Source organism: Chiloscyllium plagiosum, unplaced genomic scaffold (assembly GCF_037043375.1).
Source record: "Chiloscyllium plagiosum isolate Xiang-an unplaced genomic scaffold, Cpla_swu_hap1 HiC_scaffold_2, whole genome shotgun sequence".
NCBI classification, from domain to species: Eukaryota; Metazoa; Chordata; class Chondrichthyes; order Orectolobiformes; family Hemiscylliidae; genus Chiloscyllium; species Chiloscyllium plagiosum.
Genome location: NW_028270140.1, coordinates 100,630,221 through 100,642,556, shown reverse-complemented (window position 1 = coordinate 100,642,556; position 12,336 = coordinate 100,630,221). Strand labels below are relative to the sequence as shown.

The following is a 12,336-nucleotide window of genomic DNA, read 5'->3' as shown; positions in this document are numbered from 1 at the left end:
GCAATGAATCTAAAAAGACTAGAAACGTGTTAATTTCGGCTGCTAGTTTTTAGCTGATCATTTTACAATTTGGTCTCTTCTAAATTCAGACCATTATCACTGGTGAGCACGAAGTTAACTTTATTGTTGGTTTGGTCTTTGCTCTTTAGATTAACATATCCTCTGATCTCTTGTTGCAATCACTGCTGATCTTAAATGAGATCCTTTTAACTTTGTTTTGAAGTTAAGTTCAGTGAGTTGTTTCTAAATGACAGTGGCTCCTTTTATCTCATCTTTACTGTTGTGAAAAAGACGAGAGGCTAAGTGCCAATAACCATGTTCTTCTGCTGGAATGGAGGGGTGGCGCGTGGCTTCAGGCTGATAGCATTTGAGCATTAATTTGGAAAGATTACTGCAAGTGCTGAAAATCTGAAAAACAGAAAATTCTAGAAATACTCATCAGGTTAGGCAGCATCTGTAGAGTGACTGTGTGTTTTGAGCTGTGGGTCAGATAGAGTCATAGAGATGTACAGCATGGAAACAGACCCTTCGGTCCAACCTGTCCATGCCGACCAGATATCCCAACCCAATCTACTCCCACCTGCCAGCACCCGACCCATATCCCTCCAAACACTTCCTATTCATATACCCATCCAAATGCCTCTAAAATGTTGCAATTGTACCAGCCTCCACCACTTCATCTAGCAGCTCGTTCCATACATTTGTTTTTACCACTTTTCATAAATAGTGGCACAACGTTAGCCAACCACCAGTCTTCCGGCACCTCACCTGTGACTATCGATGATACAAATATCTCAGCAAGAGGCTCAGCAATCACTTCTCTAGCTTCCCACAGAGTTCTTTTGTACACCTGATCAGGTCCTGGGGATTTATCCACCTTTACCCATTTCCTCCTCTGTAATATGGACATTTTTCAAGATGTCATCATCTATTTCCTTACAGTCTATATCATCCATATCCTTTTTCACAGTAAATACTGATGCAAAATACTCATTTAGTATCTCCCCCATTTTCTGCAGCTCCACACAAAGGCCTCAATCTATCCTGTCTATACCTGACATATGCTTCCTTCTTTTTCTTAACCAAACCCTCAATTTCTTTAGTCATCCAGCATTCCCTATACCTACCAGCCTTCCCTTTCACCCTGACAGGAATATACTTTCTCTGGATTCTTGTTATCTCATCTCTGAAGGCTTCCCATTTTATAGCTGTCCCTTTACCTGCGAACATCTGCCTCCAATCAGCTTTCGAAAGTTCTTGCCTAATACCGTCAAAATTGGCCTTTCTCCAATTTAAAACTTCAACTTTTAGATCTGGTCTATCTTTTTCCATCATTATTTTAAATCTAATATAATTATGGTCGCTGGCCCCAAAGTGCTCCCCCACTGACACCTCAGTCACCTGCCCTGCCTTATTTCCCAAGAGTAGGTCAAGTTTTGCACCTTCTCTAGTAGGTACATCTACACACTGAATCAGAAAATTGTCTTGTCCACACTTAACAAATTCCTCTCCATCTAAACCCTTAACACAATGGCAGTCCCAGTCTATGTTTGGAAAGTTAAAATTTCCTACCATAACCACCCTATTTATTCTTACAGATAGCTGAGATTTCCTTACAAGTTTGTTTCTCAATTTCCCTCTGACTATTAGGGGGTCTATAATACAATCTCAATAATTTTATCATTATATCATCCCTTTCCTTTTTCTCAGTTCCACCCAAATAACTTCCCTGGATGTATCTCCGGGAATATCCTCCCTCAGCACAGCTGTAATGATATCCCTTATCAAAAATGCCACTCTTCTCCTCTCTTGCCTCCTTTTCTATCCTTCCTGTAGCATTTGTATCCTGGAACATTAAGCTGCCAGTCCTGCCCATCCCTGAGCCATGTTTCCGTAATTGCTATGATATCCCAGTCCCATGTTCCAAACCATGCCCTGAGTTCATCTGCCTTCCCTGTTAGGCCCCTTGCATTGAAATAAATGCAGTTTAATTTATTAGTCCTATCTTGTCCCTGCCTGCCCTGATGTTTGACTCACTTCTGTTCTCAACTGTACCAGTCTCAGATTGATCTCTTTCCTCACTATCTCCCTGGGTCCCTCCCCCCCACCTTACTAGTTTAAATCCTCCCGAGCAGCTCTAGCAAATTTCCCTGCCAGTATATTAGTCCCCTTCCAATTCAGGTGCAATCTGTCCTTCTTGTACAGGTCACTTCTACCCCAGAAGAGATTCCAGTGATCAAAAAAATATGAATCCTTCTCTCATACACCTCCTTTTTAAATTCCTGCCGAACTCTCTGTAATCTCCCTTCAGAATCTCAACCTTATCCCTTCCTATGTCTTTGGTTCCAATGTGGACAATGACCTATTGCTGGCCCCTCTCCACCGTGAGAACATTCTGCACCCTCTCTGAGACATCCTTGATCCTGGCACCAGGGAAGCAACACACCACTCTACTGCTGGCCACAGAAACATTTGTCTGTACCTCGGACTAGAGATTCCCCTAACACAATTGATCTCTTGGAACCCGACATACCCCTCGTTGCATTAAAGCCAGTCTCAATACCAGAAACTTGGCTGTTCGTGCTGCGTTCCCCTGAGAATCCATCACCCCCTACATTTTCCAAAACAGTATACCTGTTTGAAATGGGTATATCCAAAAAAGACTCCTGCACTAGCTGCCTATCTCTCTTACCTTTCCTGGAGTTAAAGCATCTATGTGACTGTATCTGAGACTTTCCCCCCTTCCTATAACTGCCATCCATCACGTACTGTTGCCGTTGCAAATTCCCATTTGCTTCTAACTGCCTCTCCAACCGATCCATTCAATCTGATAAGATTCGCAGCCAACAGTATTTATGGCAGATATAATCCACAGTTGCCCTTAAACTCTCTGTAAACTCCCACATCTGACAAGAAGTACATATCACTCTATTAAAGGCCATTTTTGCTCCTTCACAATCTACAGACCCAGAAAATAACACCGTCTTATTCCTCTACAAACACTGCCCCAGGTTTAATTAATAGTTATGATTTATATTTGAAGTTCAATCAAGAGACATATCTCCAAAAACATATAATCAAGAAAGAACCCACTCTACTCACTACTGCCGATTCTCTGTGGATGTTTAAAGCAGTCTCCATTAAGTCAAAGTCTTGCCATCTCCAGTTCTCTAGGATGCTGACCTGTCACTTCAGTCAAAGGCCTCCATTAGTTAGCTTCACAATTAATGGTAGTCGATCTCCCTTTCTTTTATTTTGTGCTTGTACTCCTGAAGGGAGTATGACAGACCTGTGAGTGAAAGCATGTAGGTATCCAAAGAATGCATTGCATTCAGTGAGGGTAGCAAACAGGCAGATGGATCAGAAATGATATGGGCATGCGTTTGAGGACGTGATAATAACTGGGTGACCTAGTTGTGATTCAACCACAAAACCTAAAGATTGAGCTCGCTGTTGGTGTGGCTGGAGATTGAATGTACTGTGAGTCCAGTTAATTGGTATATTATTGCTGCTGAAACTTGTATGTGTGAGGAGTGATTTGATGGAGTACAGTTGTAACTATCGGTGGATGTGAACTCTTTCATTTAAGCAGCAGTGAAAAGTGATTGTGAATAATATTCATTTGCGGTTTTGTGAAAGTAAGAAGCCTCATAGCGGAAGAAATTATTGAAATGTAATTTACTGAAACACCATCATATCAACATAGAGCATTTCTCATTCCATAGGAGCAGGAGTAGGTTGCTCAAGGCTGTTCTAACTTCAATTAGATCATATTTAGGTGTATATTCCAATTCCCTGCTTTGGTTCCCTATAAGCCAAGATCTGAATCAGGTAAATGTATAGCTGAAATGTCTATACTGTGTGATATTTCTATGCAACATGTGGTGTTTTGTTTCGACATATGTGCCCAAGTGTTCTCTAGGTACATTTTAACTAAGAACAGTATGAAAGCAAAAATATATTCATTTTGTCTTTGAAAGGATAAAAAGCCCATGTTGAGTGCTGTGGACCAGCTTGTGGACACACTTCCATCACAAGGACCAGATACTTCCATTCCTAAATATACTGGGCCTGAGGTTAAGGTACATAGAAAATCTTATTGTTAAGTATTAAATTTAAGAATAAAAATGCTCTTGACTGTATCATATAAACACAAAAGAATGGTAGTGTAATGCTGGGAGAGCACCGCAGGTCAGGCAGCATCCGAGGTGCAGAAGAATCGACGTTTCAGACATAAGCCCTTCTGCTTATTCTCCTGCTCCTCAGATGCTGCCTGATCTGCTGTGCTTTCCCAGCACTACATTCTCATCTTTGATCTCCAGCATCTGCAGTCCTCACTTTCTTCCACAAAAGAATGATAGATGTCACTCAATTTATATCGCATTCAGCATGCATCCTGCAAGGCTCCCAGTCAGTGAGTTAGTTTTGAAGTGTGGTTACAGTTACCGAGAAAAATATGGCAGTTGTTTAATGATAGAAAATTTAAATAATACACTGGGATCTTTTACATACACAGATATAGGCAGCTGACCTGTTAGGTTAACGTCTAAGTGATTTGTTTTGAAAATTAAAATGACTGGTACTAATGGTTAGAGAGGTTATTAGACAGAAAACAAAGAGCAAGGAACTAGTCTTATTCAAGTTCAAACGTAGTGTTAGGGATTTTGCAGACTGATAAGTCACCAAGGAGCTCAATGGTGTTTACTCACTTCCTATTTTGTATGTGTATGAAGAGGAGAAATGTTTTTTTTATGATTAGCAGAATGTGGTTAGGTGATGTTTCCAAGAATCAATGGACCTCGTTTGTTTACCATTTATATAAATTATTTGGACGTTGTCATAAAGAAGATGTGAAAATGTTGCCACCTACATGAAAATAAGATGCAGGACAAATTGAGGAAAAATGCACAAGGTTTGTAAACTGGGTGAAGACATGGGAGCTGCAGTTCAATGAAGTAGTAACTTTTGGGAAAATGATCAGTGAGTCGAACTGTATGCTAAATAGAAAGAGGCATATTCCAGGGATCAGGAAGAATGGAAATGTGAGATTGCGGAGAAAAGAGAAAGGGGCAGAGGAGATGGGAGATGAAGTTCAGAGTACAACCTGGGCCCACTAGATTCCTAAAACAAACAAAAACAGAAACTGCTGGAGAAACTCAGCAGGTTTGACAGCATTTGCGGAGAGAGAAACCGAATTAACGGCTCGAGTTCAGTGTCCCTTCTTCAGAAAGTTAACTTTGTTTTCTCTTTATGAATGCTGCTAGACCTGCTGTGCTTCTCCAGTTGTTTTTATTTGTTTGTTTCAGATCTCCGACATCTAAGTTCTTTGTTTAACTCGACTAGATTCCTATCCTATTTGGTATGCCCCCAATCCATGTGATATTCTACAGGGATGAGGGAGGTGTTGGATGACTCTTTAATGCCTTACGCCACCTTTGCTGATATTTTCCCCATGGTGGGCCAGGGATGAATGAGCCGTGTGATAAGTCTGTTAGCTTTAGATGTGCAGACTAGAGTCGGCAGCCTCTCATCCCAGTCCTGGGGAACCAAATCCAGACCTAGTTGCGCCCCTGGAATCACAGGAGTGGTCACAGGAGGTACTGGCACAGTTTCGAACTGTCCACTTGTTTAGAGGCTGTGGAAGAGGGACTTGGAAGACTTGTGTGGATTGGCATGGGGCAGCCACTAGGATCATGGACGTGCCCCACTCCTTGACTTTCTAATGGGAGTGATGGGGACTGAGACACTCTAAATCCAGCCATATATCTGCATATTCTATATATATTCTGCACAGGATAGCACTCTTACCTTCCTATGTATTCTACAGTTCTATGATTAAAACTGTTTGAAGAAGACTGGCAAAAGTTTGTACAGGTATCAGTGAAGCCATATTTTCATTACAAGTGAATAATTTTTGATGCTACATTTATGGTTATATAAATTTCTCTCGATCTTATGTGTTCCGTTGAACCAAGAGACTATAATAACAAAAGCAAAGTACAACAGATGCTGAAAGAAGGCAGTATTGTGTTGGGAAAACCCTGTAGATGTGGCATTATCAGTGGAGAGACATAGTTAACATTTTGAGTCCAAAATGACCCTTCATCAGAAGTGACAAGAAGGGTGAACATTGAAGTTGAAATATTAGGGCGGCATGGTGGCTCAGTGGGTAGCACTACTGCCTCACAGCGCCAGAGACCCAGGTTCATTTCCCACCTCAGGCAACTGTCTGTGTGGAGTTTGCACATTCTCCCTGTGTCTGCGTGGGTTTTCTCTGGGTGCTCCGGTTTCCTCCCACAGTCCAATAATGTGCAGGTGAGGTGAATTGGCCATGCTAAATTGCCCGTAGTGTGAGGTGAAGGGGTAAATGGAGGGGAATGGGTCTGGATGGGTTGCTCTTCAGAGGGTCGGTGTGGACTTGTTGGGCCGAAGGGCCTGTTTCCACACTGTGAGTCATCTAATCTAAATTAGCTTTGTTTCTCCCTTCACAGAATAGTGCCAGTCATTTTTAATTACTCCAGCATTTTCAGGAGACTTCCATTACACATTAACCTCACCAATTATCAAAATGTGATAAATAAATATTGAAGCTTAATATTTGTGATTTTGATTATATTTTTGAATTTTTGTTTTACTGTCAGGAATCCAGTGATTCCAAGAAGAAGGCTGAGCGTGTTGGAGAAACAGAAGAATCAATACCCCCTGAGTACAGATTTACAGAACCATCTGATCCTAAGGTTCAGTCATTATCAATAATAATTAGAGTCTGCTTTTACTGTCATGATACAGGGATAATTCTGAGCTCGAGAACATATGAGAAGTTAAAATGTACTTCCCTTGCCATGATTTTCCTTCCTTTTACAATTGCTGATTGAGAAATGATAGATATTGTCAGCAGCAGTGGCTTAATTCCTATGCAGTAGTGCAGAGGATCTCAGCCGTAAACTCTTTCTATAAAAAGGAAATTTCAACATCTTTTAAATATAAGCAGTATTATCTTTGACACCAAACAATGATGTGCAATGGTCTGTTGCAAATTAAAGATTCCACAATAATGGTGTAACAATTAAAATTGACTTGAAATCATAGGTCACTATGTAATGCGAATTATGAAGACAGTTGAAATTGGTACACAACAACACAATCTTTTGTTTTAATTTAGCTGAACTAAATTTTGTTTTTTTGATTACTAAGATCTACATTGATACATGTACAACGCATGCAGATTGAATTAGTAATGCCAGTTTATTGCATTGTACTTACTCTGTTGCTGTACAGGTATCCCTAAATTTGAAATAACTCTGATATGCCTTAGAAGAATTTTATAACTGTTTTCTCTTTGCAACAGGATAAAGGTAAAACGGTGCCTTCATCCACACATCCAGAAACAAAGCCAAAGGTAACAGAACAATGAAAGCTTGATTTTGTTTCAGAAGGAGCATTTGACTTTCTGCAGCTAAACTGTCAAAAGAAGTAAGAAAGATATGTTTTGTGAACAATTTAACCTAATCACATTCTGTTTTAGGGCTCAATCTGATTGGGTATAGAATAGATTCAAATCAAAGACCACACATCTACTTTCAGTACAATCAGAGAGTGTATAAAAATTAATTTTGAATTTCATGGTGGCTCAGTGGTTAGCACTGCTGCCTCACAGCACCAGGGACCTAGGTTCAATCCAGTCTCGGGCAATTGTCTTTGTAGAGTTTGCACATTCTCCCCATGTCTGTGTGGGTTTCCTCTGCGTGCTCTGGTTTCCTCCCACAATCCAAAAGGTGTGCAGGTTAGGTGAATTGGCCATGCTAAATTGCCCATAGTATTCAGGGATGTGTAGGTTATGTCCATTGATCAGGAGTAAATATTGGGTAGGGGAATAGGTGGGTTACTCATTGGAGGATCAGTGTGGACTTGTTGGGCCTAAGGACCTGTTTCTGGACTGTAGAGATTCTATGATTCTTCTTCTGGCAATGCATTCCCTAAGTAATTTGATTCCTTATTAAGGGCCCTAACAGGGAAGACAGATGAACTCAGGGCATGGTTAGGAACATGGGAGTGGGATATCATAGCAATTACGGAAACATGGCTCAGGGATGGGCAGGACTGGCAGCTTAATGTTCCAGGATACAAATGCTACAGGAAGGATAGAAAGGGAGGCAAGAGAGGAGGGGGAGTGGTATTTTTGATAAGGGATACCATTACAGCTGTGCTGAGGGAGGATATTCCCGGAAATATATCCAGGGAAGTTCTTTGGGTGGAACTGAGAAATAAGAAAGGGGTGATCACCTTATTGGGATTGTATTATAGACCCCCCAATAGTCAGAGGGAAATTGAGAAACAAACTTGTAAGGAGATCTCAGCTATCTGTAAGAATAATAGGGTAGTTATGATAGGGGATTTTAACTTTCCAAACATAGACTGGGACTGCCATAATGTTAAAGTGATCATGGGAGACTTCAATATGCAGGTGGACTGGGTAAATAATGTTGCCAGTGGATCCAAAGAAAGGGAATTCATGGAATGCTTATAGGATGGCTTTTTGGAACAGCTTGTCATGGAGCCCACAAGGGAGTAGGTTAGACTGGGGAAACCCAGTGGATGTGGTCTATCTAGACTTGCAGAAGGCCTTTGATAAGGTGCCACATGGGAGGCTGCTGAGCAAGGTGAGGGCAAGGTGAGGGCCCATGGTGTTCGAGGTGAGCTACTGGTATGGATTGAGGATTGGCTGTCTGACAGAAGGCAGAGAGTTGGGATAAAAGGTTCTTTTTCGGAATGGCAGCCGGTGACAAGCAGTGTCCCGCAGGGTTCAGTGTTGGGGCTGCAGCTGTTCACATTATATATTAATGATCTGGATGAAGGGACTGGGGGCATTCTAGCTAAGTTTGCCAATGATACAAAGTTAGGTGGACAGGCAGGTAGTACTGAGGAAGTGGGGAGGCTGCAGAAGGATCTAGACAGTTTGGAAGAGTGGTCCAGGAAATGGCTGATGGAATTCAATGTGAGCAAATGCGAGGTCTTGCACTTTGGAAAAAAGAATACGAGCATGGACTACTTTCTAAACAGTGAGAAAATTCATAAAGCCAAAGTACAAAGGGATTTGGGAGTGCTAGTCGAGGATTCTCTAACGGTAAACATGCAGGTTGAGTCCGTGATTAAGAAAGCGAATGCAATGTTGACAATTATCTCAAGAGGGTTGGAATATAAAAGCACCGTTGTGCTACTGAGACTTTAAAAGCTCTGGTTAGGCCCCATTTGGAGGACTGTGTCCAGTTTTGGTCCCCACACCTCAGGAAGGACATACTGGCACTGGAGCGTGTCCAGCGGAGATTCACACGGATGATCCCTGGGATGGTAGGTCTAACATATGAGGAATGGCTGAGGATCCTGGGATTGTATTCATTGGAGTTTAGAAGATTAAGAGGAGATCTAATAGAAACTTACAAGATAATACATGGCTCGGAGAGGGTGGACGCTAGGAAATTGTTTCCGTTAGGCGAGGAGACTAGGACCCGTGGACACAGCCTTAGAATTAGAGGGGGTAAATTCAGAACAGAAATGCGGAGACATTTCTTCAGCCAGAGAGTGGTGGGCCTGTGGAATTCATTGCCGCAGAGTGCAGTGGAGGCTGGGACGCTAAATGTCTTCAAGGCAGAAATTGATAAATTCTTGATGTCACAAGGAATTAAGGGCTACGGGGAGAATGCTGGTAAGTGGATTTGAAATTCCCATCAGACATGATTGAACGGCGAAGTGGTCTCGATGGGCCGAATGACCTTACTTCCGCTCCTATGTCTTATGGTCTTAAAGGTTTAGATGGAGAGGAATTTCTTAAGTGTGTACAAGACAATTTTCTGATTCAGTATGTGGATGTACATACCAGAGAAGGTGCAAAACCTGACCTACTCTTGGGAAATAAGGCAGGGCAGGTGACTGAGGTTTCAGTGGGGAGCACTTTGGGGCCAGTGACCATAATTATATTAGATTTAAAATAGTGATGGAAAAGGATAGACCAGATCTAAAAGTTGAAGTTCTAAATTGGAGAAAGGCCAATTTTGACAGTATTAGGCAAGAACTTTTGATAGCTGATTGGAGGCAGATGTTCACAGGTAAAGGGGGCTGGAAAATGGGAAGCCTTCAGAAATGAGATAACAAGAATCCAGAGAAAGTATATTCCTGTCAGGGTGAAAGGGAAGGCTGGTAGGTATAGGGAATGCTGGATGACTAAAGAAATTGAGGGTTTGGTTAAGAAAAAGAAGGAAGCGTATGTCAGGTATAGACAGGATAGATCGAATGAATCCTTAGAAGAGTATAAAGGCATTAGGAGTATACTTAAGAGGGAAATCAGGAGGGCAAAACGGGGACATGAGATAGCTTTGGCAAATAGAATTAAGGAGAATCCAAAGGGGTTTTACAAATATGTTAAGGACAAAAGGGTAACTAGGGAGAGAATAGGGCCCCTCAAAGATTAGCAAGGCGGCCTTTGTGTGGAACCACAGAAAATGGGGGAGATACTAAATGAATATTTTGCATCAGTATTTGCTGTGAAAAAGAAAATGGAAGATATAGACTATAGGGAAATAGATGGTGACATCTTGCAAAATGTCCAGATTACAGAGGAGGAAGTGCTGGATGTCTTGAAATGTTTAAAAGAGGATAAATCCCCAGGACCTGATCAGTTGTACCTGAGAACTCTGTGGGAAGCTAGAGAAGTGATTGCTGGGCCTCTTGCTGAGATATTTGTATCATCGATAGTCATAGGTGAGGTGCCAGAAGACTGGAGGTTGGCAAACGTGGTGCCACTGTTTAAGAAGGGTGGTAAAGACAAGCCAGGGAATTAGAGACCAGTGAGCCCAACCTCGGTGGTGGGCAAGTTGTTTGAGGGAATCCTGAGGGACAGGATGTACATGTATTTGGAAAGGCAAGGACTGATTCGGGATAGTCAGCATGGCTTTGTGCGTGGGAGTTCATGTCTCACAAACTTGATTGAGTTTTTTGAAGAAGTAACAGAGTGGATTGATGAGGGCAGAGCAGTAGATGTGATCCGAATGGACTTCAGTAAGGCGTTCGACAAGGTTCCCCATGGGAGACTGATTAGCAAGGTTAGATCTCATGGAATACAGGGAGAACTAGCCATTTGGATACAGAACTGGCTCAAAGGTAGAAGACAGAGGGTGGTGGTGGAGGGTTGATTTTCAGACTGGAGGCCTGTGACCAGTGGAGTGCCACAAGGATCGGTGCTGGGCCCTCTACTTTTTGTCATTTACATAAATGATTTGGATGCGAGCATAAGAGGTACAGTTAGTAAGTTTGCAGATGACACCAAAATTGGAGGTGTAGTGGACAGCGAAGAGGGTTCCCTCAGATTACAACAGGATCTGGACCAGATGGGCAAATGGGCTGAGAAGTGGCAGATGGAGTTTAATTCAGATAAATGCGAGGTGCTGCATTTTGGGAAAGTAAATCTTAGCAGAACTTATACACTTAATGATAAGGTCCTAGGGAGTGTTGCTGAACAAAGAGACCTTGGACTGCAGGTTCACAGCTCCTTGAAAGTGGAGTCGCAGGTAGATAGGATAGTGAAGAAGACGTTTGGTATGCTTTCCTTTATTGGTCAGAGTATTGAGTACAGGACATTGGTCAGGCCACTGTTGGAATATTGCATGCAATTCTGGTCTCCTTCCTATCAGAAAGATGTTGTGAAACTTGAAAGGGTTGAGAAAAAATTTACAAGGATGTTGCCGGGGTTGGACGATCTGAGCTACAGGGAGGGGCTGAACAGGCTGGGATTGTTTTCCCTGGAGCGTCGGAGGCTGGGAGGTGACCTTATAGAGGTTTACAAAATTATGAGGGGCATGGATAGGATAAATAGACAAAGTCTTTTCCCTGGGATCGGGGAGTCCAGAACTAGAGGGCATAGGTTTAGGGTGAGAGGGGAAAGATATAAAAGAGACCTAAGGGGCAACTTTTTCATGCAGAGGGTGGTATGTGTATGGAATGAGCTGCCAGAGGATGTGGTGGATGCTGGTACAATTGCAACATTTAAGAGGCATTTGGATGGCTATATGAATAGGAAGAGTTTGGAGGGATATGGGCCAGGTGCTGGCAGGTGGGACTAGTTTGAGTTGGGATATCTGGTCGGCATGGACGGGTTGGACCGAAGGGTCTGTTTCCATGCTGTACATCTCTATGACTCTATAAGAGAGTTACATGTATGTTTAACTGTACCATCTCATTCATAGTTTGTAGATAGTGGTGCTTCAGTTTTCTCCCAAACGAATTATCCTATCTGGAATGTTAGAGGGTACTGAAGGGATGAGTATATGAACCCTGCTTATTATA

At 42.2% G+C, this 12,336-nt stretch overlaps 1 protein-coding gene across 3 annotated transcripts in view; it reads left to right on the top strand.

The window, feature by feature from the left end:
- cast (calpastatin) overlaps nucleotides 1-12,336 on the top strand; it is a 218,472-nt gene that overhangs the window by 122,161 nt on the left and 83,975 nt on the right. For all 3 annotated transcript variants that reach the window (XM_087999011.1, XM_043709721.2, XM_087999019.1), the window contains 3 exons: nucleotides 3,981-4,082; nucleotides 6,642-6,737; nucleotides 7,349-7,399. In XM_087999011.1, coding sequence (XP_087855137.1) covers nucleotides 3,981-4,082; nucleotides 6,642-6,737; nucleotides 7,349-7,399 — 249 coding nt within the window. The remainder of the gene's footprint in view (nucleotides 1-3,980; nucleotides 4,083-6,641; nucleotides 6,738-7,348; nucleotides 7,400-12,336) is intronic.